The sequence below is a fragment of the Daphnia carinata genome, chromosome 4, assembly GCF_022539665.2.
Source record: "Daphnia carinata strain CSIRO-1 chromosome 4, CSIRO_AGI_Dcar_HiC_V3, whole genome shotgun sequence".
In the NCBI taxonomy this organism is placed as follows: Eukaryota; Metazoa; Arthropoda; class Branchiopoda; order Diplostraca; family Daphniidae; genus Daphnia; species Daphnia carinata.
This window is the reverse complement of record NC_081334.1, coordinates 4,694,555-4,715,927: the sequence shown is the minus strand read 5'-3', so window position 1 is coordinate 4,715,927 and position 21,373 is coordinate 4,694,555. Positions and strand designations below refer to the sequence as shown.

The 21,373-nt window shown below is 40.5% G+C and overlaps 8 protein-coding genes across 9 annotated transcripts; 5 read left to right on the top strand and 3 right to left on the bottom strand.

Annotated features, from left to right (window-relative positions):
• Positions 1 to 209: 209 nt before the first annotated feature.
• Positions 210 to 3,086, bottom strand: LOC130694731 (trehalase-like). The gene is made up of 10 exons (XM_057517810.2): positions 2,647 to 3,086; positions 2,243 to 2,583; positions 2,038 to 2,183; positions 1,680 to 1,963; positions 1,310 to 1,610; positions 1,056 to 1,240; positions 950 to 994; positions 710 to 878; positions 612 to 642; positions 210 to 545 (listed from the first exon to the last, which is right to left on the bottom strand). Exons 1-10 carry the CDS (start codon positions 2,733 to 2,735, stop codon positions 436 to 438), a joined length of 1,701 nt encoding a protein of 566 aa, XP_057373793.1. The 5' UTR covers positions 2,736 to 3,086; the 3' UTR covers positions 210 to 435.
• A 782-nt stretch (positions 3,087 to 3,868) lies between these two features.
• On the top strand, positions 3,869 to 6,526 carry LOC130694732 (G-patch domain and KOW motifs-containing protein-like). Its single transcript, XM_057517811.2, is given in 11 exon segments — positions 3,869 to 3,924; positions 4,213 to 4,368; positions 4,434 to 4,725; positions 4,792 to 4,898; positions 4,965 to 5,148; positions 5,210 to 5,342; positions 5,444 to 5,557; positions 5,864 to 5,960; positions 5,962 to 6,040; positions 6,118 to 6,273; positions 6,331 to 6,526. Coding segments are annotated over 11 exon segments (1,491 nt in total). The 5' UTR covers positions 3,869 to 3,883; the 3' UTR covers positions 6,463 to 6,526.
• Positions 6,527 to 7,131: 605 nt separating this feature from the next.
• LOC130694744 (protein phosphatase 1 regulatory subunit 37-like) lies at positions 7,132 to 10,790 on the top strand. The gene is made up of 10 exons (XM_057517826.2): positions 7,132 to 7,388; positions 7,492 to 7,756; positions 7,828 to 7,937; positions 7,998 to 8,144; positions 8,203 to 8,322; positions 8,387 to 8,537; positions 8,621 to 8,750; positions 8,814 to 8,946; positions 9,006 to 9,698; positions 9,757 to 10,790. The coding sequence occupies exons 2-10, from the start codon at positions 7,501 to 7,503 to the stop codon at positions 10,042 to 10,044; spliced, it is 2,028 nt and encodes a 675-aa protein (XP_057373809.1). The 5' UTR covers positions 7,132 to 7,388; positions 7,492 to 7,500; the 3' UTR covers positions 10,045 to 10,790.
• Positions 10,791 to 11,079: 289 nt separating this feature from the next.
• On the top strand, positions 11,080 to 12,037 carry LOC130694742 (lysozyme RrrD-like). Its single transcript, XM_057517822.2, has 4 exons — positions 11,080 to 11,234; positions 11,294 to 11,430; positions 11,492 to 11,621; positions 11,709 to 12,037. Exons 2-4 carry the CDS (start codon positions 11,300 to 11,302, stop codon positions 11,961 to 11,963), a joined length of 516 nt encoding a protein of 171 aa, XP_057373805.1. The 5' UTR covers positions 11,080 to 11,234; positions 11,294 to 11,299; the 3' UTR covers positions 11,964 to 12,037.
• Positions 12,038 to 12,097: 60 nt separating this feature from the next.
• LOC130694739 (uncharacterized) lies at positions 12,098 to 12,968 on the bottom strand. The gene is made up of 4 exons (XM_057517820.2): positions 12,790 to 12,968; positions 12,637 to 12,727; positions 12,444 to 12,556; positions 12,098 to 12,376 (listed from the first exon to the last, which is right to left on the bottom strand). Exons 1-4 carry the CDS (start codon positions 12,919 to 12,921, stop codon positions 12,146 to 12,148), a joined length of 567 nt encoding a protein of 188 aa, XP_057373803.1. The 5' UTR covers positions 12,922 to 12,968; the 3' UTR covers positions 12,098 to 12,145.
• A 253-nt stretch (positions 12,969 to 13,221) lies between these two features.
• Positions 13,222 to 15,850, top strand: LOC130694726 (microtubule-associated protein futsch-like). Of its 2 annotated transcripts, none has more exons than XM_057517807.2 (3): positions 13,222 to 13,949; positions 14,045 to 15,429; positions 15,498 to 15,850. In XM_057517807.2, the coding sequence occupies exons 1-3, from the start codon at positions 13,310 to 13,312 to the stop codon at positions 15,735 to 15,737; spliced, it is 2,265 nt and encodes a 754-aa protein (XP_057373790.1). In that variant the 5' UTR covers positions 13,222 to 13,309; the 3' UTR covers positions 15,738 to 15,850. The 2 variants fall into 2 exon arrangements, with proteins under 2 accessions (XP_057373790.1, XP_057373789.1); XM_057517806.2 differs by having other exon boundaries at positions 14,012 to 15,429.
• A 13-nt stretch (positions 15,851 to 15,863) lies between these two features.
• LOC130694741 (N-alpha-acetyltransferase 20-like) lies at positions 15,864 to 16,926 on the bottom strand. The gene is made up of 6 exons (XM_057517821.2): positions 16,670 to 16,926; positions 16,570 to 16,594; positions 16,422 to 16,512; positions 16,228 to 16,357; positions 16,023 to 16,159; positions 15,864 to 15,963 (listed from the first exon to the last, which is right to left on the bottom strand). Exons 1-6 carry the CDS (start codon positions 16,720 to 16,722, stop codon positions 15,878 to 15,880), a joined length of 522 nt encoding a protein of 173 aa, XP_057373804.1. The 5' UTR covers positions 16,723 to 16,926; the 3' UTR covers positions 15,864 to 15,877.
• A 189-nt stretch (positions 16,927 to 17,115) lies between these two features.
• Positions 17,116 to 21,333, top strand: LOC130694725 (BTB/POZ domain-containing protein 7-like). Its single transcript, XM_057517805.2, has 6 exons — positions 17,116 to 17,691; positions 17,846 to 18,690; positions 18,749 to 19,011; positions 19,073 to 19,952; positions 20,018 to 20,519; positions 20,593 to 21,333. The coding sequence occupies exons 1-6, from the start codon at positions 17,543 to 17,545 to the stop codon at positions 20,897 to 20,899; spliced, it is 2,946 nt and encodes a 981-aa protein (XP_057373788.1). The 5' UTR covers positions 17,116 to 17,542; the 3' UTR covers positions 20,900 to 21,333.
• The last annotated feature ends 40 nt before the right edge of the window (positions 21,334 to 21,373 follow it).

The window sequence follows — 21,373 nt, the reverse complement described above, 5'->3', positions numbered from 1 at the left end:
ATCGGAACTGTCTGCTGCCCCAACATCACCGTAGGACGTTTCATTTATCAGGTATGTTTTTGCTTCTTTTGTCTTTTTAGGTAGTATATATTTAATTAGTTTTTCTTTTAAATTAAAAGCTCGAAGTTCAAATAAGTCAAAGCACTTTTTTATTATTAATTTTTAACTTACGAAAATGATTCAAGAAACCAGTCTCTATTGCATTGCAAATTTGTATTCTAAAATCCCCATGAAAGATAAAATTACAATTGAAAATCATGTACAATATGGAGACTAGGATCTGGAACATGAGACATTTATAGTATAATAAAATTACTGTAAGGTCATCTAATAATAACAGGAAAGAAATTGCTTTTCACAAATAGTCAATAAAACTATACAATCATAGATTTTTTTCATCTTAACCATATTAGAAAGCATTACAATAATTTGAATTTAACTTGTCGGCTGTTCCGTCACCAATCTATCGCCATAAATATTAAGGAAATCCATGATGACACCATTCGTCCATCCAAAACCAAGCTGTACATCATATTCACCACCACCTATTTAATTGATTGTCAAAAATAAATTTTTATTTAGAATTATAATTGCTCTAGTTGATCACTTACCTCCTGGGAGTCCAACAACGGTGACGTCATACTAGAAACAAGGAAGAGAAGGTGAAATTAGATATTTTATACGTGGTTTGCTAACATTTACGACTTACTTTCTCGAACATTGCATTGGGCATACTCTGTTGATATGCGTCGTAGTTGTTGATTAACCATTTCTGTGCGAGTTTAAAGGCCAAAGCTTTGGCTCTCGGATCTCCTGTATTTTCAAGACCAACTACCAACATGTGCTGCAATGGTGGCCAACCGTTAGGGAAATCCCATCTTTAAAAGTAAGGAAATCACTTTATTATTTGTACGATAACTTAGGAAATTAATAAAATATGAAAACTCACTGTTGTCCAGTGTGGAGCATTGAAGTTGGAATTCCACCAGCAAATCTAGATAAGTATAGTCATGTAAATACGTAAAACAAATAATTAAATTTAAAATTTAATTTACTTCGTGGACTGACTCTTTTCCAGGTAATCGATAACTTTGTGTACAACGGCATCGATAGCAGTGGGTGTAGGATCCCAGCAACCAGCCCACAATGGAGCGATGTTGGACGCATAAAAGTAAGAACGCTGCACATTGTTACTAATGTCATAGTCTAGCCATATCCCTTGCTCTTCATTCCACAACACCTGTACAACAGACAACCAAATTAGGATTAACGAGTCAATTTCCAAGTTTTTTCCCAGTTATTTTCGTACCTGTTGAATGGCTGTTTTCCATTCAATGTACTTGTCGTGATAGAGTCGTGCTTTCTCCTCGTCGCCAACTTTTCGGAACATTTCAGAGAGTATTCGAGCGTTCATACAAACGAACGCATTCAGATCGACTGGTATGATGTCTCTGGTACTAATGTGACTTAGATTTCCTTCATTGTGACCTCCCTCCGCTATGAACCACCTGGAACTGAAATCCCAACCGGATTCGGCGCCAGATTTCATATTTATGTAAAATTCTTGTCGATCACTTTCGCTCATATGGGCAGATGAATGAAAGTCCTCCCTAGATTGAAAAAGAAAATTTCTTTTAAAAAAACCTAATCAGATAAATCAAATAGGACAAGGAACTTACATGTAGGATTCCGGTCGCGGGCCATCTGTTTCGGAATTAAAACGCGCCAAAATGTGTCCCTTGACAGAGACTGACCGATTTGTTAACCAGAATTGAAACTCTTTTTCCAGGAGATGCAGTCGGCCATTAAGGAAGTCCACATCGCCAGTGGCGTTGATATAACGATCGACCATAGGGATTAACATGGGAGGCTGTGACCTTTGCTGATAGTAGATACGACCGCCGTTGGGAACTAAACCGTAAACATCCACCATCTGCAGGAAATTGTCCAACATGCCCCTCACCTACCAGACAAACAGGAAACAAGATTGTGAGTATTTTCTCTACAAACATTACGAAGACAAAGTTTTTACGATACCGTGTGGTTCATTTGCGAGAGAAGAAGCCCTTGAACGATCCAGTAAGAATCCCAGTAATAGATTTCTCGAAATCTTCCTCCAGGAATGATGAAGGGATTCGGTACGTAAATCATAGAGTACAATTCAGGGTGGTCTCGAACGTCATCTAAAAATCGGGGTTTTTAGATTTCTTGAACGTAATGAAAAGCAGAATTTTCTGCATACCTTTGATTTGACGACCGAGAAATTTCCAGGCTCCGTGCAGTTCTTTCCCCCAGTTTCTCAATTGTTGATTGCTAATTTTTTTGAGAAAGGACGGATCGTCGAGCCAATCTGACGGATCCCACGGCTGAAATTCAGATCCTTCACTTTCAAAGTGTTGGCTAATGAAGATGATGAGATCATTTTGGGAAGGTTTATTATGCGTGAGATCCATCAGTTGAGAAAAGTTGGCAGCAACTAGGTCAGGGTCGAAACGTAATTTCTTGTCTACGAAGGTTTTCGAATCGCGATATATTTTAGCCATCTGAACCTCGTGTAACAGTGGGCCATGACAGTAAATGGGGCTGTCGATAGAGTAGATACAATGAGCACTTTTGAAATTTGTTTCAAAGTCAAAATGACGTTACCTTGGACATGGCGGTGGCAGGGGTATTACTTGGGTGAGTGCAAAGGTGGTGGAAGAGATGAACAAGAAAAAATGGACGAGTCGCACCATTGTTCAAAATGCACTGACGATCAAATTCGACCAGTTCGTTCGAATACAACGCTGCTCGCGGTTTGGCGATGTTGCGCTTCCTTGACCTTGACCGCAAAAGACCTCTTCCTACCGTTAGTTCGTAGGGAAATTGCCACCCTTCTTTAAGTCAACGACCCTTTTAAGTTAGGGGGATACGGGTGAAAACGAAAGACGCCCTTTTTCTTTTACCTGTTCTTCGGGGACTCGGAAATGTAAATACAAAGGGAAACGATTTCCCATTTACTTTCTGACCTCGTCAATGCTTTTCAAACTTTGAGACGTAATTAAGAAAAAGAGATTCGTTTTTCAGGTAAAATTTCGTAGAACTAAAGGAAAGACGTAATTACGAATTACAATTGTACGGACTTGTAGACGCTTCTCTACTGGGAATTTCACTACTACTACAACAACCTCGGAAGGCCGTCCTTTTATATAATTTGGCGTCTACATCGAAGGCCGTGAAACGCAATAAGATATTGATTACAAAACTGTTATTTTGAATATAACGAATTTTCAAGATGTTACGTAACAGTTACCAAACAATGGAACGTAACCCTTGTTGTAACAAAAGACAAAACAATGGGTGACACAACCATAAAGGTATTCTGCAACACAGTTCAGCTTAATTGCATTATTGAGGTCGAATGTCACGTCACTGTGCCAAAAGTATAATAGAGGAACCAATACTTAATCAAACCTTAAACTACTATTATTGTACTACGTTGTTGTCCGCGCAAACAAATCGTCGGGCTAGTTTTGTTTTCCAAGTATAACTTCGTCTGCTCTATTTCCGTCAGACATCTAGCGAGTCTCGTCGAGATTAGAGTAAACAGTCTGATTGGTGTTTTCGAGACGAGCCTTACCACGTTGCGGACGGATAACTCATCCATTTTCGTTTACAACCTTGAAGAATAATATTGCGTCACATGGTTCGAATCATTACTAGTAGTGGCATTGGCTGGCACCCTGTTCCGACGGTTTCGTGACCTTATGTCTAGCATGCTGGATTGCGGGTGTGTAAGTCATGTCGTTTGAAATCAGTTACAGCATAACTCCATACCATTTACTTCGTAAATAGGTTATTACGATGCAGTCCGTGAGCATTAGAATCTTCAAAAGACACAAAGATGAAATGTCAGAAAGAAGTAAATGCAATTGTCAAGTTGATGTATGTTATAAGTGGCTCACTCTATTGCTATCATTATTTAGCTCATTTCTGTGAAAATCTTTTCTTTTTTTTTTAAATCTTTAACCAAGTTAACATTTTAATTACAAAATTTTTGTTGAATTTTGGCTTTGAGGTGATACGGCAGCAGTGCCGACTGAATGGCAGTTGTCAGATTTTTTATTTATTGCATTTTCGTCTGCTTGCGTGCCTTATTTTCGTGTTTTTGACAAAGACATCTAACTGAGAAAAAGCGAAATCCTTTCGTGTACGTATATTTTCGTTTATCAGCATGTCGGAAAGCAAGCCTGGCGTATCGTTTGGTTTTAGTTCCAAACGGAAACATGAAAACGTGAAACTTACTCAGTCAAAACTGCTGGATTCCACGCAAGAAATCCGTGAAGAGACTGATTTTATTAAAACGGTTGAACACAATAAAATCAATGGGTAAATTAATTTTTCGCGCCAATAAAGATATGATAGCATCACTTATTTATATATTGATTGTTTAGATCTGTAAAAAAACCCAAAAAAAAGGAATTGGTGATCCCACTTATATCGAAGAATAGGTGGAGAATTCCTGGCACAGCTAACGATGGAAAAGCAGAAAATTCAGAACCTTCTGAACTTGACAAGCAGGCAGAAAATGAAATTCTTCAAGAGACACTGAAAGCTGTTGATGGTTGGGAGAATAGAGGCAATGGGGTACCCTCCAACATCGATATTCCACTATTCATGCAAAATCGTGTTCCATCTGGATTCGAAACAGATGAAAAAGTTGATGTTACCCTTCGTGCTGACCAGGTACCACCTATACTTTGTTCATAGCTTTGTATGTATTAAATTATCATAACAAAAGAATTTTATTAGTCTACGCTAGACGATTATGAAGCCATCCCAGTAGAAGCATATGGAATGGCTATGTTGAGAGGAATGGGTTGGAAAGCTTCAGAGGGTATTGGCTTGTCAAGAAAAGGGTATCAACTATATACACATTGGGTATTATTCCATCATATTTTAAAATTTGTGTTCAATTACTGTAGAGTGGCTGCTCCCATGGAGGTAAAACTTCGTCCAAAAGGTTTGGGACTGGGTGCAGACCGGACTGTCCTGGAGAATGCAGCTAAAGCCTTAACAAAACCAAAAGATGGTGAAGAGGAGCTCAAAGTGATTGTAGGTGCTAATGTGCAATTACTTAGTGGGAAACACCAAGGCTTATATGGACAGGTATGCGTCTATTACTGAGGATTGCAAGTTTGTCGTTATTAAAATACATTTATGTGATTAGGTTCTCAGCATGGATGCCAATACTGGTCGCGCCCTCGTTCGGATGGCTGTGGGAAGCAACGAAGTTGAAATAAGCGAGCTCTTTCTCAAGCCAGTGACCGTGAAAGAATACCGAGATTCTGCCAGAGTGCTGAGTAAGTTTCGAGTATTCATAAAATGGATTTTTGTAAATAGAAATTTAGATAGAATTTTCTAGCGCTTTAAAATCATCAATGCAATTCATCATTTCTTTTAGACAAGGAAAAATACGACGAGTATAAGACTAAACAAGAAAAGGAACGAAACGAGAAAGAAAAAAGAGATCGTGACAGCAGAAAGAAGCGGAAACATAGTCGGAGTCCTAGCCACGGTAGTTATAATGTTTTCCATGTTACAGCTGAAATTGATTGCCTAAACTCCTCCTATCGAAGGTCGCGCTAGCGTTAGTCATTAATCACTGCTATTGACGTCACGCGCTCCTATTTCTTAAGGCGTGTAAATCTGTGGAAATTTCACTTATATATTTTCATTTTTAAAGAATAACTGATCAAATGTTAACGAAAAGTTATGAAAGAAAAGCAGTGATAATGATGTGTTAATTTTAACGTGGACGAAGCCCATTGAAAGTGGATGGTACACGTAATTTAAGCTTATCCTGTTTCATTTAACTTTTCAGGGAGTCGCCGCCGAAGCAGCAGTCGAGAGAGACGAGAAATTCGAGATGACAAGAAAGATTCACGCTCAAAGAAGCCCTCGAAAAGTTCGGACGAGAAAAGAGCCTTGGCTTCACCCACTCTTGCGAGTGCGTTGCGTCGATTCAGGTTTCAAGGACGGCCAATTCTACAAACAGAAAGTATTAACCATGTCCATAAATCTCCATAAAGAATGGGACACATAGAAAATACCTTGTTTATCATTTCCTTTATCTAGATGGTGGTCGTGGACGTGGTTTCGAAGAATCATTGTATTTGCAAAACAGAAAGTGGTCGACTTTTAGAAAATATTTCGATTTCAAAGTTAGAGACCGTTATACCACGCAGTGATCCTGCCTACGTGATGGTTGTCAAGGGCAAACGGAAAGGACAGGTACTATGTGATGAAAATATTAGTATGTGAAAAGATTGCTAACTATTTGATGAAAAGGTCTGCGAAGTGATTGAGAGGGACAAAGAGCGATACACGGCTACTGTCCAGATACTGCCGGATCGCGACGAAGTTTTCCAGTTAGATTACGACGATATATGCGAATACACAGGCGACGTGCGGAATTTGTAATCAAACAACACTCAAACTTGTTTTTAATGTCAATAAAATTGCTATTCGTGTTTTCTTTTCTAAACGAATGACGTTAACTTGATGACTTGTATTTGCCTCTCACTCAAATTTTTGTGTATCATTGAAAGTACCGTGACCCAGACAGACTGCAAATAGCATTGATTACTTTATTATGCACAAAAGAGATAAAGTAGCCGAAAGGGTGTTTTATCCCCGTTTATTTAATTACACGTTACCAAGAACTTGGGATGAGAAAGTACAAGGCGCGCCAGCCAGTCTGCTCAGAACTTGGGATTTCTAAAGATACCAGCATAAAAATTTCACAGCCCGTTACAAAGGGGAATACGGTAACGGTAGTACAGCCTTCCAATTTGTCCCACGGTCATTTCAAAAAGCACCTTTCACGCGTGTCCCCCTTTTTTCCTCGATCATTATTTTTTTTTGCATCGATATTCCCCGAGTACACTGAACTCATGTCAGCAGCAGGCTCTGTCAATTCTTTAAATAAAAAAAATTGCAACGTTTCCCCACCCAACGTGAGGAATGAAAGTTGGTTCTTTTTTTCTTTTTTTTTGGAGTAATTTTTCATGGCCTGCTGACAGACCGACCGGACGACCGAAGGTCTGCCTGTATGTGTGCAGACTACGTAACAGCACGGTAACAGAACCGCTCGTCAGTTGTTTCGTTACTCTCGCAGCTGATTGGTTGTTGCGTTGTTACTGCCGAGACTTATCACGCCATACAACAACAAAAAAAACAACGCTCTCTCCCTTTCGCTCATTCTCGTGGTCACTGTGTCTATTCTCCCAATGTTGTGTTTCCGTCACGGAGCTCTCCCATATAATATTTCAGCAAGCTGTTGATTGGCAAAGAGGAAATCCACACATTCAGTTTTGTTGAATGGAAATCTTATATAGTTGCCGCACGTAAGATCTTGTTATTATTATTTAACAATGCTGTCTTGTGGGATGACGGCAAGCACGTTTCTTTAACACAGATAATCTGAATGTGTGGTTATTGTATTGACAGGTGTGGGTCATGATTCTCGCTGCCCACTGCAACATGTCTGAAGAAGCCGAAGAATGGAGTAGCAGGTTGAGGTTTGCAGGTGTATGTCAAACAGGGAATAATGTACCTGATCTCAACCTGTCTGACAATCTGCAAGAAACAACTGAGCAGCAGCATTACGATGGTATAAAGCAGAAGAGGAGGATGCTGGAGAAGAGGGTTTCCTTTCCCTCGGACGAAACCATGTTGGTGCAAAACCTAGAGCCCACAGTTCCTGACGTTCCAGGTAGTGCTGTAGCACAATAAATTGAATGTTTACTTTTGCTTTATGCTATTATTTTATTTCTTCTTTTGTAGAGTGTATTGCAACTGAAAATGAGACCGATATCAACATTGTTGCTGCATACACATCGTCATGTAAGAAAAATGAGGCAGAACCTGTTGAGCACATTATTGAACAGTTAAAGGTAATAGCAGAAATTTCTTTTGCTCATTACTGTATGTAAACCTTTTTTTTTTTTTTGAAGACACTAGATTTGAGTCGTCCACGTTCAGCCAGCTTAACGCTAAGAGGCCGCAACTTAAACTCCCATGACTGTGAATCACTAGAAGATGTCTTAAAAAACGTACCTCTGAAACTTTTAGATATAGGAGATGCCCACTCAAGTGATGATGTAAGTAATAGTTAAGCAAACTATGTTTCCAATATTAATGTCTGTTTTTCATTACTAGGGGCTAATCGCGTTGTTCGACATGATCGAATTTTACGAAGCTGCCACGCACGTAAGCATCGCGTCCAACAAAAGTATGACCAGCAGGGGATGGCAAGCGTGCTGTCGCATGATCAAAAGGGTGAGCTTTTTGTTATATTCACCCATTCTCTTGGTCCATGTTCACGAATATTTTTGATGCACAGACCGAGTGTTTAGAATGGCTGGACGCAGCTCAAGTAGGATTATCGGAACACAGCTCAACTTTATTGGCCAGAGCTCTGCGATCCAACTCTCGCCTGAGGGTCCTGTACTTGAACGATTGTAGTCTCACCGGCAGATCGTTGGCCATTATCGGTATTTCTATACTTGAAGGAAATCGTTAATGTTTTTCTAAGAAAAATTCTTATTCCCTGATTTTTGGATTTGACGACCAACAGCAAGTTCGTTGAAAATGAACCGCAATTTGCGCGAGCTGCACTTGGCCGAAAACAAATTAACGCCTTTCGACGCCTTACAGCTGGGTATTCTTCTGACTGGAAATTCGTCACTCCAGCACATAGACTTGAGGTAAGTTTTAAAAACAAAATTAAGCAGATAAGAGATACACAAGAATATTGTTCGTTTAAATAGGAACAACGAAATTTTAGATAAAGGAATGGGTTACATATGCGACGCACTACTAGACAATGTTGGACTGATCTCGCTTGTCGTCTGGAACAACGGCATCACTCAAGAGTCTTCGCCAGCTTTAGTCAAAGTCTTGGTATTTAAATAATTTTGTTTGTTTTTAAGATCAAAACTAATGTTTAATATTTTGTACAGGCGACTAACCAGACACTACAAACGCTAAATCTCGGCCATAACAAGCTGGGGGATGATGGAGTTATTAATCTAATTCCATCTGGACTTGAACGTAATCGTTCGCTATTGCTACTAGGACTTCAGGAAAATGGATTGACTTGTCCGGCCATCATTTCCCTATCAGAAACATTGGCTACTGGAACGCAATTGAAGCGAATTGATTTACGTAAAAACAGCATTGGACTAGCAGGATTGATGGCGCTTGCTGCTGCTCTTAAACACTGTCCAACCATCACCCAAGTCGATTTAGACCCAGACAACCAAGAAAATGTGAATTCTTCTACCTCATCACCTGATCAGCAACAATTGGAACATAACACTGCCGAATATCGACGACTTAGTGAGGAGATCGCTGCCCTCTGCACTGTTCATGATACGGAAGCAAACGACGGCGACACCCTGTCCAGCCTGCCCAGCGATCTCAACAAACAATCCACTAATAATGCAGATGAGGTGGAAATGGCAGATGATGTGGCCTCACGCAAGATATCGCTCACGTGTCTTGTCCCTCCGAGCGAAAAGCTCTTGCTCCTCCCATTAAATAACGAAGACGATCAACAGCCACGTGTTCCTCGTAAACTACGCAGTCCTCTGCCCAGTCCCTCGCCCAGTCCGTCACCCAGTCCACTGCCTTCTCCTAGCGGGAGATTCAAGGTATAACCCTTTTTTTTAATATTTACCAATTGGGAAATTAACGTCGGTTTTATTGCAGGTTACTCGAGTGGAGCCGAATAATTCCCCTTTACCATCTCCTCGTTCACGTTTCACGGTTACCCCAGTAGCTGTCGTGCCACGGGTTGAAGAAGTGTCAACAGAAAGCAGTGAAATAGCAGACGTCCCTCCATCTGACAGTGTGTTTTCTTCATCTAATAATAATTCTGCAATCGAAACCGACAACAGTATCGCCAAGGACGACAAAACCGCAAGTCCTGATTATACCAGTCTTATTCGTAGTTCTCCTAGCAAAGTTATCGTTGGATTTGACGTACTAACCACCTGAAAGCCTCTTAAATCTCCAATACCGGTCCCTTTTTTTTATGGCGTCACACATCCGTACATAGGATCTGTTTACCAACAGATTTATATTCTATACATACTTAAAAAACAAACACGAAAATACCTTATTTTGGAGATGGAAAACAAAAACACAGTACCAAACCAAACCCGGTGGTTATTTCAAATGCATTTTTTTTTCAGTTATATTCACTTTTTCTCTATAACCCCCTGCCATTCAAACATCCCTTTTTCTCGTTGTTGATGACCAAAATATCGCGAGTTTTTTCTCCCTTGTTACCGTTTGCAATTCCGCCAAGTTGTTGTGCGCTTCCTCTTTTTTCCGTTTCTTTTTTTTTAAAATGAAAAACCCAAAAAGAAAAAAACAGAATTCTTGGGCGCAGTTTCATAATCTCCGTTCACTTGGATGGTAACAAATTTTGACATCTTTTTTCCCTAATTGTTGGTCAATTTTTTTTTGGTGGGTATTGAAGGATGCGCATATTTTCTTGAAGTATAGGCATTTTCACTTTGTTTAGTGGAATTGGTTATACTCTTCGTGCCGGAGTCGCTTTTTGTTGTTCCATTTCTACGGGCATCAAAAATTTGGGATTGACGTCATCACGCACGACTTTGTTTGTTTGGGATCTTTGTTATCTTTTTTTTTTATCATGAGTTTGCTCCTCAATTTGGTCACCACAAACGGCTTGACAGTACAAAAACCCAAAAAATAAAAAAAAAATAAAAATATAACTGCTTGTGTTCAGCATTTGTTCATCGAAAGATGCAAAAGAAAAATACAAACATGTTGGCCAAAGATTATTCCATCAAATGTCTGGGTTTGCCTAAATTGCACGTGCAGTCTTTGCGGGCAGCCCAACAGAACAATCTTCTTAATGATGAGATTATATTCAATAGGTATGTTGTACCATAAATTTATTTTTGTAAACATGTCAATAGTATTATAATCTCTTGTTTATTGTTTATTCACCACAGATAAAAGTTTGTACGCAGCCTTCAATTTCATCATCTACTTCGGGACCTAAAATTGTAGACCTAGAATAAGAGAGTAATCTGGCTCACGTGTCATCAGTGAAGAGAGTTAAGCAGTTCAAGATTACTAAACTTTAACGAGGTATATAAAATGCTTGGGGCATCACCAGCGAGTAGCAGATCGTTTCGAAACCAAACGGAAAGGTAATCCCTCTCTCCTCTTTTTATATTCATATCCTTAACTTACTTAAACTAATTATTAGATCAAAATGAAAATTACCGTGTGTTGCATGGTCGTATTTGCGGCCTTGGTTGCCCCCTCTCTGGCTGCAAGGACAGTCTCACAAGCTGGTTACGACCTGATCAAGGGTTTTGAAGGCCTGAGTCTAGTGGCTTACCAGTAGGATTTTGTTTGCATAATTTTAAACCTTTGTTTTAAATAAATTCCTAATAATTTGCAGGGATATTGGAGGTGTCTGGACCATTGGTTACGGTAACACTCGCTATCAAGATGGCAGTCCCGTTCGACAAGGCGACACCATCACTCAAGCAGGTGCTGATGACCTTTTCGAATACTGGGTCGATCAATCGGTGAGTTACTTTTCTGTTCAACAACTGTCTTCTAAATAGTGTTAAGAAAAACCATTTTAATAATAAGTTATTATTTTTTGAATGAAGTTCGCACCAGAGGTAGATCGTCTAGTTGGCAACGGCGTCGTTCTAAGACAGCAACAGTTTGATGCCCTAGTTTCGTTCACCTATAACGTTGGTGTCGGTGCTTTCTCCAGCTCAACTCTGCTTGCCAAAGTGCGTGTTTGGCCCGATGATCCAACCATCCGTGATGAATTCATGCGATGGGTCTATGTAAACGGGCAAGTTTCTCAAGGACTCGTTAACCGCCGTCAAGCTGAGGCTGATTTTTACTTTTCATAAAACTTTCAACTATTTCTGATAGTACCTGATCCATGCAAGATTAACCCATCAAATACAATCGTAATATTCGAAAATGATTACTTTCGCATGGCAGTTGAATTTGATAAATACCTAATATCTCTGTTCTAGGGAAATTCGTATAAACAGAAATTTATTCAAGATATTATGTTACATACATACTTTTAAAATGAGTTAATTGATTCAAAGTCAGTTGTGTCAGCTTCTCTTAACATTATTGCTGCTTCAGTGAGTTCTTCAGCCCGACAGTTCAAATCAACAGCTTGCTTCGCAGCGCTTTTTAGATTTTCCAAAGTTTTCTTAGCCCCAATTTTTAGTTCTTCTTTCTTGTATGGCACCGACTGCATCTCATACTTCTGCACATTAACAACTCCTGAAGCCACCTCTAGAGCCATCTGGTAAATATATGTTTGTTCTTTTAATTATCCAAACAAAGAACTTTGAAACATAAATTAGGGATACCATTCTTTTTTGCTCAATGGCCAAAGTTTTCTCTAGTACATCTCGACACGCTGTTGTCCCTTGCCTTCTCTTGCCAATTATTTCCATTACAGTTTTTTCATGTTCCATTGCCTCTATAACATATAATTTCTGTTGTTAAATTCTATGCGGAGTGTAACACAGAAATAATTGTTTTGTTTTAATTTTTCAGTACCTTTAGTTTGATCCATTTCTGTGCTACATGTGTTGTCATCTTCTTTAAAATAAACACTATTTATGGCTAATGCCAAATTTGTAGGAAATAGCTATTTAAATACAAAATCATTATGGCAGATTGTGATAAAGAGAAAGTTACAGACTTTTTTACTTTTAGAAAGAGTTCAGTTGTGCTCGACATTGCATTATCCCCTCCCGTGACTCCATGACAATTTAAGATTTCCTGTGTAGCCTCTTCAACACACTTCAATATCTGAGCCGAAATATCTTTGGAAGAGTTCATGCTCGTTAAAAATAAATGATAATCTATTTCCAACAAAAAATAGGCGCCATAAGCAATTGGAAATTAAAAATTTTTCAAACTTTAAGCAATTTTCAACGTTGCCAGCTTATTCTCCACATAATTAATTTTCAAAATAAAATCTGTTGCCTATTTAGCGATTCAATTTGCATTTACTTCTATAAAAAATTATTAATAATTAAATTCTTTGAAATTTTAATTTTTTGTTTGCAACAATCGACAAAGATTTAAAAATAAAAAATGTATTTCCTTTGTTTCACGAAACTGCCACCAGACGATCTTCAACAACCGTTGCGCGCCATTATTGTGAAACGAGTGGAAAAAAGTGTTTGGTGTTGGTTAGCAAATTATTCAAATTAGCAAAAGAAGGATGGGGTCACAACGACAGAAAAATGGAAAAACTCGGAAACGAATAGAAAACTCCGAGAATCAGATACAAACTTCTGAACCTCGTGAAGCAAAGGCGAATAAAATTCGTTTCCAGAAAAACAAAATAGCACTAAAGGATTTGACCAACAAGTCAGTAATTACACCATTGAAAAACATGGGCAATACTACAGATAAAGAAGATGATTCTGATCAAAGGCAATCAATTAACCAACCATTTGGTCGACAAACCAGAAGTAAAGTGAAAACCTTTGTTTCATCAAGTCCCATTGATAACCACAAAAAACAAACAAATTCAAAGAATAAAAGCTTATTGGATTCTGTGACAAAGACAGAACATTCTGTTGACAGCAAACATAATGAAGAAACAGTAAATGTGGGAACAGATTGGAGCAATGGTGTGAAATGTCTGAGGGCAACTCGACGAACGGTAAAAAAACCTACAAGTTTACCTGAGAATCAGAACACTGCAACAGCAGGAGATGTCAGTCAAACAAGTGGGAGCCCTGCTCAAACGTCCATTCGACAGATTCCCATTAGCTCACCTAATGTATCAGAAACAGATGACATGGATAAAACTGAGAATCCCTCCAAAAATGGGCTACCTCCAACAGATGTTTCAGGTGAGTACTATTTTTTTCATGTGAGCAGATACAAATAAAATTTTATTTTTACAAATTGATAGGTTTACACTCTAATTCTGATCTGGTAAATACAGTACCCAGCTTCAGAATGACACGAAATATGACGAAATCACACAACACACCAACTTCTAACAAGTCTAACAACCCAAAAGAAGTCTCACCTAAAGCATCTACAAAGTGTACAAAATCTGATACTGAAGAAACACTACCCTGTCAAACAAGATCTCAAGCTCTACAGTCCTCTATTTTGAAGAATGGGAAAAGTCCTCAGTTAAAAAAGAAAGGGATATCCACGGCCTCCAAGCAGAAAAGGAAAACCGCATTAGAAAAATGGATTGAACAGGCTGGTGAGGTATCAGTACTTAATGGTTCATCTTCGTTATCCGGACCCTGTCGAAAGTCTGCCCGCTTATCCGTTTCAAAACTTTCGCCTGGGAAACTGACATCTACGAAGAACGAGTCGAAAGTAAGCTCACCCTCACCTGCAACGAAGCGGACTTCGAAGGCAAAGAAAGTTCCCGTTTGGAGGACTGAGCCAAAACCAGAACTCCTACACTCGGCCGTCGATGATATTTATGGAGTTGAATATGATTCAAGCGAATGTAAACCAGCAAAGAAAAAAAGAACGAGGAAGCCAAAAAAGGAAAACGATGTTTTCAAACCCAGCAAAGGCATTGTGGCTCCTAAACAAACTAAACGGCCGTTAAGAACTGCTGCTGCTAAAACGGAAGATGTACAGAAACCCGTCGTTACATCAACAAAAGGGATAAAGCCACCGAGCACCGATAAAACCGCTGCAAAAAGTACGACACCACTGCTCAAAGCGGTTGCCGAAAAACTTAGCAAAATGACTGAGCAAATGGTTGTTGACGAACCGGAAAAAGAAGAGCGTCTTGATGATATTAGTTATATTTATCCCATTGTCAATCAATCAACTATTATTGATGATGTCACGTTAACAGAAAATGCGGATGCCGATCATTCAGAGGAAAGGGACAAGACTACCGAATCCGGTATTCTAGCCGGAGATTTCGAAGAAAGTCAACAGGTCATACAATCCCATCCTGACCAAGTGGAAGCCGCAATGGAAAACCTTTTTGGATTTGAAGATCCAGAAACTTATCCTCCGGTTTCTACTGTGGATAAAGTGGTTGAAAAGCAGCTCGTCAAGTCAACGCCGATCAAGCAACAAACGATCGCAGAATGCTTTGCGTCTGTGTCGCCAGTCCGTAAAGTTACAAAAGCAACTAGAAAATCAGCCAATCGGCCAGCCAGACTCGATGAGGATGTAGCACGTGATTTAATACGGGGTATTAGACCTCTTCAACCGGCTATGGATAAACAAAAGCACCCTTCTTTGAAACAGTACATAAAAGATGTTGCGGAAATCGATGATGATGAGGAGACTAATGTCCGAAACAGTGAAGTCCCTCCTACTCCACCAACTGTTTTCTCACAAGTAAGATTCTTACATTAGAAAAAGCTATGTTTTAGACATATCTAATATTATTTTTTAAAATTTCTTAGCCTCCTCGGCGATCATACTCGAGGCGTGAATTGCGAAGAGTCAAACGAACAATACTAACAGTGGACGATGACGACGATTTTGAGCCTAGTGACGAAGAAGTTTCTTCTAAGAAGGCGAAAAAGCGAGGCGGCGGCAAGACCATCCATAAGAAGAACAAACGTGATGAAGAAGAGGAACAATGGTGTAAGGTGATGAATTCTCATTTTGAAGATATCGAGAAGTTTAATTTATCGAGTTAATTTTTTAATGTCCCTACGTTTATTTTGTAAGAACGTTCTGAATATTTCACTTGTTTATTTCTTTTTCCTCATTAAAAAATCGTATTCTCTTTTTTCACTCAAATAAAACACAGTTTACAGGCAGTTTTTAGAAATGAGGTTTATTCAATATCTTCTGGTCTGACTGGATGGGTGAGAGGCACTACCGATAACTTATCCACGTCTCTCGATAATGATTTCCGCATGTCTGTAACAGAAAAACGTGTCATTTAGTGTTTTTTGATTTGTGTAGAACTTGCAACATACCATAAGCGTCTTCATCAGGTGAACCTGAATAATATTCCAGTACTGTTCTGTAAATAATATAACCTAGGTTTTTGTACATGTTAATTGCCACTGTGTTGGAAACTCTGACAAACAAGTCGACAAAATACGCTTGTTTCCTGAAAAGAGGAAAAGAATCAGTTGCAACTTTTGCTGTTAATCAAAACAATTGTATAAAGTTATGTACTTTTCAGAAATTTCTTCCAGTCCAGACATTAACTTTGCTGCTAGTCCCAGCCTTCTGTAGTCTGGTGCTACACTCAGAGCAGTGACATGGCCATGCCAGTTGGTGCCATGCCCTTCTGCTTTACCCATAACTGGGTAGTGAAGCTATGTAAAATGTAGTACGGGAAATGTTTATGTTTGCAGTTATCAACTTACTGTATCCCATGATTTCACCACCAGGGGCTTCAGTCAGCTGAAAGTATTCTGGCCAATGAGCCATGTATTGGAGGTAGAAGGTGAGCCCATACTACATACCAAATGATTTTAAACACATTTATTTATGTTTTGAGATTTAAAGTATTACCGTCTCGGTGAGCGGATCAAGATTTCTGTTTCAATACCGCAAAAACGAAAGTGGAATACGTCAAAGTGAGATTTAAAAATTTAGTACATCAAAGACTTACACAAAATTAAATCGAAACATATCATCACAGGTGAATGGCCTTAACGTCGTCATTGTTAAACGAAGGTTTCTAATCTCTTTTAGGGAAATCAAAAGAACAATTATTTGTTGGTTTTTTCACTTGTTTCGCCAGAAGGAGAATTCGCCCTAGAGGTCGTAAACCATATAATTGAGAGGAATTGGTTGCCTTATGGGAGGAAGAGAATAAGAAGGGGAAGGCGTCTGCTCTCCTGTCATTAACGGAGGCGCCGTCTGGACTTGGCACTTGGGCTCGGGTCATCGCGACAGGGTCTAATACGAGGGAAAGAAAAGCAGGAAAAGTAATTCGCGGGAATTGTTAAAAATTGATTATTAAGCAAATGTATTTTGTTTTGTTACTTTTTGAAATCTACCATTATTCCACAACTAAAAACACTTCTGACAGTATAACAGTGTTTATGCCGTGCTGCGTCAAAACATTTTTCATCTTTTCAATTTTCTGATGAATTGGCTTTGATTTCCGCATTCCATTTCCCATCTTAAAGGATTGCGTACTGGGCTGTGTAGAATTGACTTTACCTTCAGCCGAGATGGCCAGCGAGCCTGTTTAGTGGTAAAACAAGATGGTGGTGATGTTGCTTCCGAGTTGTCACAGAGTCAAATTGAATTACAACAAGTGAGAATGTCGGAGGATCAAAACTCTCACTGAGTTGGTCGTTGAAGACAAAAACCATTTGTCTTATTCTTTTGTTTGTGTACGTTAATCGACCAATGTGGTCTTCATCCACTGTACAAACTATACACCTGACCGTTTATTTATAACAAGAGAAGAATCGAAAATTATTGAAGCAGTTGGATTCCAGGTGGGTAAAAGAGATCTGATTATTTATCAAAAATGGGAGCCAGTGCATCAGGCTTTCACGAAGGAAAGTGTGTTACCTCCACTAGCACTACACCTTGCCACCGTTCTACTAGACATTCAGATTCTTCCAAAACATTCTCTGCAATGCACTCTGGTGATCAGCTAGTAGGAGTATCTGTCAGGTGTGTATTTATTTCATTGTTTCACTGTATTTTTTATTGAGCAAGTAACAGTTCAAGTATTGATAACAATTTGTTTTGATGTTACATGGTTGAAGAGTCTGGCTTCAAAATCTAACTACGTACTAATAACTTTTCAATATCTCGTTCAATGCAGGGAGAAGAAGAAAAAGATGACGGGATTCGCCACATTGCGTCGTAAACTGATTCGTCGACGACGGACGTCGAAATCGTACGACCACGGCAAAGTGATAAGGGAATTTGTGGCCGATTGGAGTCCGCTGGAACTCAACACCCTGGTGGAAGAATACGAAGCAACGGCGGCGCTCAAGGACCTGTCGGTCCAAGCCGATCTGGCCCGTCCACCGGCCTCAACGCACAAACAGGACCTTTCGGACTTGTTCGACTACAAGTACGCCAGCGACGTGACGCTCATTTTCCAAGGCGCCTGTTTCCCCGTCCACCGGGCCATCCTCAGTTCCCGGTGTGCCTACTTCCGCGAGCTGCTGGCCAGCGGTGGAAGTGGCAATAACACCCGAACAGTTCACGGTGCCCAAGTTCATGTCGACTCGTTGCTTCAATCTCGAGGTATTGACGTCCCGACGTTTGCAGCGTTGCTTCGTTATCTCTACACGGGCGATTTCTGCTTACTTGACGGTGGTGACTCAACGTCCCAAACGGATATGGATGTGCTCATCCGCTTGGGCCAGGAATTTGGTACTCCGAACCAATTGGAGCACGACCTTCGTTATCTCATGGACACGGGTGATTTAGCCGATGCCGTACTAGTATTCGCTTCTGGCCAAGATTTCGCCCTTGCCACGGGGAAACCTCATTGCTCCAACTCGTCGCTCAGTAGCAGCACAGGTAACATCGGTTCATCGTCTTCAGATTATGGATTTTATCCACGAATGGAGATGCGATGCCATCGTGCCATTCTCAGTTCTCGTTCGCCTTTCTTTCGGAGTCTCATACAGCGTCGCTGCAGAACAACAGAAAATGGTAATTTCTATCTTTTAAAAATGTTTATCAAATTTCTAAAACATATATTTATTTTTAGCCGTAACGCCAACGAGGATCATTCTCGATGAATCGGTTATACCACGACGCTACGCTCAGGTGCTCATGCAAGCTCTATACTTGGATACGGTTGACATGAGTTGTATCATACGAAACGGACCTAGTGAACCTAGTAGCACAACAGAAGAAGCACCATGTTCGACCAATGGAGCTGCTGCTGGTCTTCCAGCAGCAGCGACTGGATTGCCCGTTTCTCGTCCCATACCTCCAACTCTTTTCGAAGAAGCAACCGAACTGTATCAGGTACGTCATTATATATGATCATGTAATTATTTAATTAATTAAATCATTTCTTTTTAAATAGATTGGCCGCTTTTTAGAGTTGGACATTCTTTCCCAAGGTTGCGAAGACGTGATTGTTGACAATCTGTCGTTAGATAACCTACCTCAAGTGCTTAGATGGTCTGAATTGCCCCATGGTTCTCCATGGGTCCGTAGACAGGCGTTGCAATTGCTCCGTGAAGAATTTAGTGCTATCGCTCAGGCACCAGTGTTGCTGGAATTGGACAAAAATCATTTGGTCGAAGCTCTCCAAAGCGATTTTCTGCAGGCCAGTGAGCTGGAAGTATTGCAAGCTGTTCTTCGATGGGGAGAACATCAACTGGTCAGGCGTATGGAAGATCGTGAACCCAACATTGTCAGCCAAACTGCTCACTCGGTTGCGAGAAAAGGTGTTAGAAGAAGAGATCTGAACGACGTGGAACTCAGGGACATTCTCTCTGAATTACTGCCGCATGTTCGAGTGGACCACGTTCTACCGCCCAGCCACGAAAGTCTTGCTCAGGCCATTAGGCGAGGGTTGGTATCGACGCCACCTAGCCACATGATTGGTGGTGACAATAGTCACAAGTTGTCTGCGAGTGGACCTGGTCGAGGAGCTCTGTCTGCCTGGATCCGTGGCCATCATCATCACCAACATCATACTGTCCACCACCACACGGGCCTCTACGTCAAGCCACGCCTCTTTATGCCTTACTTTGAAGAAACCAAGAGTCTCTTGGCCGACCAGCTCGTCCAGGAGATGGAACTCGTCCGGCACAGGATGGTCCGCATGTCCTCTCACATTCCCGACACTTTGTACATGATTGATGACGCTCCGGCCGGAATGGAAGCTGTTGCTAAAATGGCTACTTCCTCATCTAATGCCACCAATGACTTGGATGTTGTTACAGGAGCTGTTCCAGGTATGAAATTTTAATCAATGATTTGTCAATTTTAGTTACCAATTGTTTTTGTGAAATCTCCATAGTCCCAGATTCAGAAACGCTTCAAGCCATGATCCGTCGGGAGAGGAAACTCCGGTTATCACCTTTGGCCCAGCGAGCGTATTCACTTCAATTGGCTTCACGTCGAGACATTAATCGACAAATCCGATTGCGAGTCGTACGCGAATTTAATTTACCTGACTCGATCGCTGAAGAGTTGGAATCAGCAGCTTATCAATTCGCCGAGGAAGCAGATGAATCTCAGCAACATCAAATCCAACAGCAAATTCAGGCGACATCGGCCCTGATTTGGGAGCCGAGGAAATCCAGTTCGATAGCTGTCCGCGTTCCGGTCCCGCCCAAACGGATGACTTCGCGACCCAAAGCGTTTCAAAAGTCTGAGCCGGCCTTGGACTTGGCCATGGACGACGACAATCATCCACTCCATCAGTCGCAGTTGTCGGAATTCATTCCCGATATCGCGGCATTGTCCATCAATCCCCTACCGCAATTCGTCCCTTCTCTTCAACCAATTGAGCCCTACAGGTTTTACATTTCATTCCACAAAGCTTGATACATACAAAGACCATTCTCATCTTATTAATTCTTTACTTTATAGGGAACTTCAATTGGATTTAGGCGATGGGGCCAGCGTATCCCGTTTGAGCAGTGTGGAATGGTCTTTTGTCCGTTCGGGGGTCAATCATTCTCTTCCCTCAACCTCCAATCCTATCAGAATGTCCACTTTTCGATCTGATGATGAGTGGGCTGAACAACAGGCAGAACGGCCGTCTGCCAGTTTACACAGAGCAATAGAAGATGGAGCAGTAGGAGCTGTTGCAGCAACGTCTTCTGGTACTGGTTCTCCTCGGACACAGCGGCGATCCCGGTCCGGACGAGCCGCTGACGTGCGAGTGTTTATCTGATTTTATTTTTTCTCTAAAAATTGAATACTCTCTTTTGTACAATCATGGCTGCTCTGTTGATTATGTAAAATAACGATTAATTTGTTCGTCCATTTTTTTTGTGTGCAAGATCTGATGGAGGTTTTGGTGTTGTGAAAGTTTTTGCGAATCGTTCTTTTGTCCTGCCCTGTTGTTGACATTTTTTTTTCGTTGTCTTTGTTGTTGTGATGGGGATTAAATGGTTTGTTTTGCTGGCGGTAATTTTTAAGAGTCTCCCGTCATGTATGGCACATCGAAGTTGAATTATTTTCGTCTTTTGTCGTTCTCATAGTTTTTCTCACGTTCTCTCCCATTCCGATATGTTACAGGTGAAGATCTCCCCCGTCCGGCAGCATCGTCCCATCCTTTCCTAAGCCATCATCACGTGATTTTGTAATAAACGTTGACAAATTGTACATTTTGTGCGACCAGTGTGCAAAATCGATAGTTTGGAAC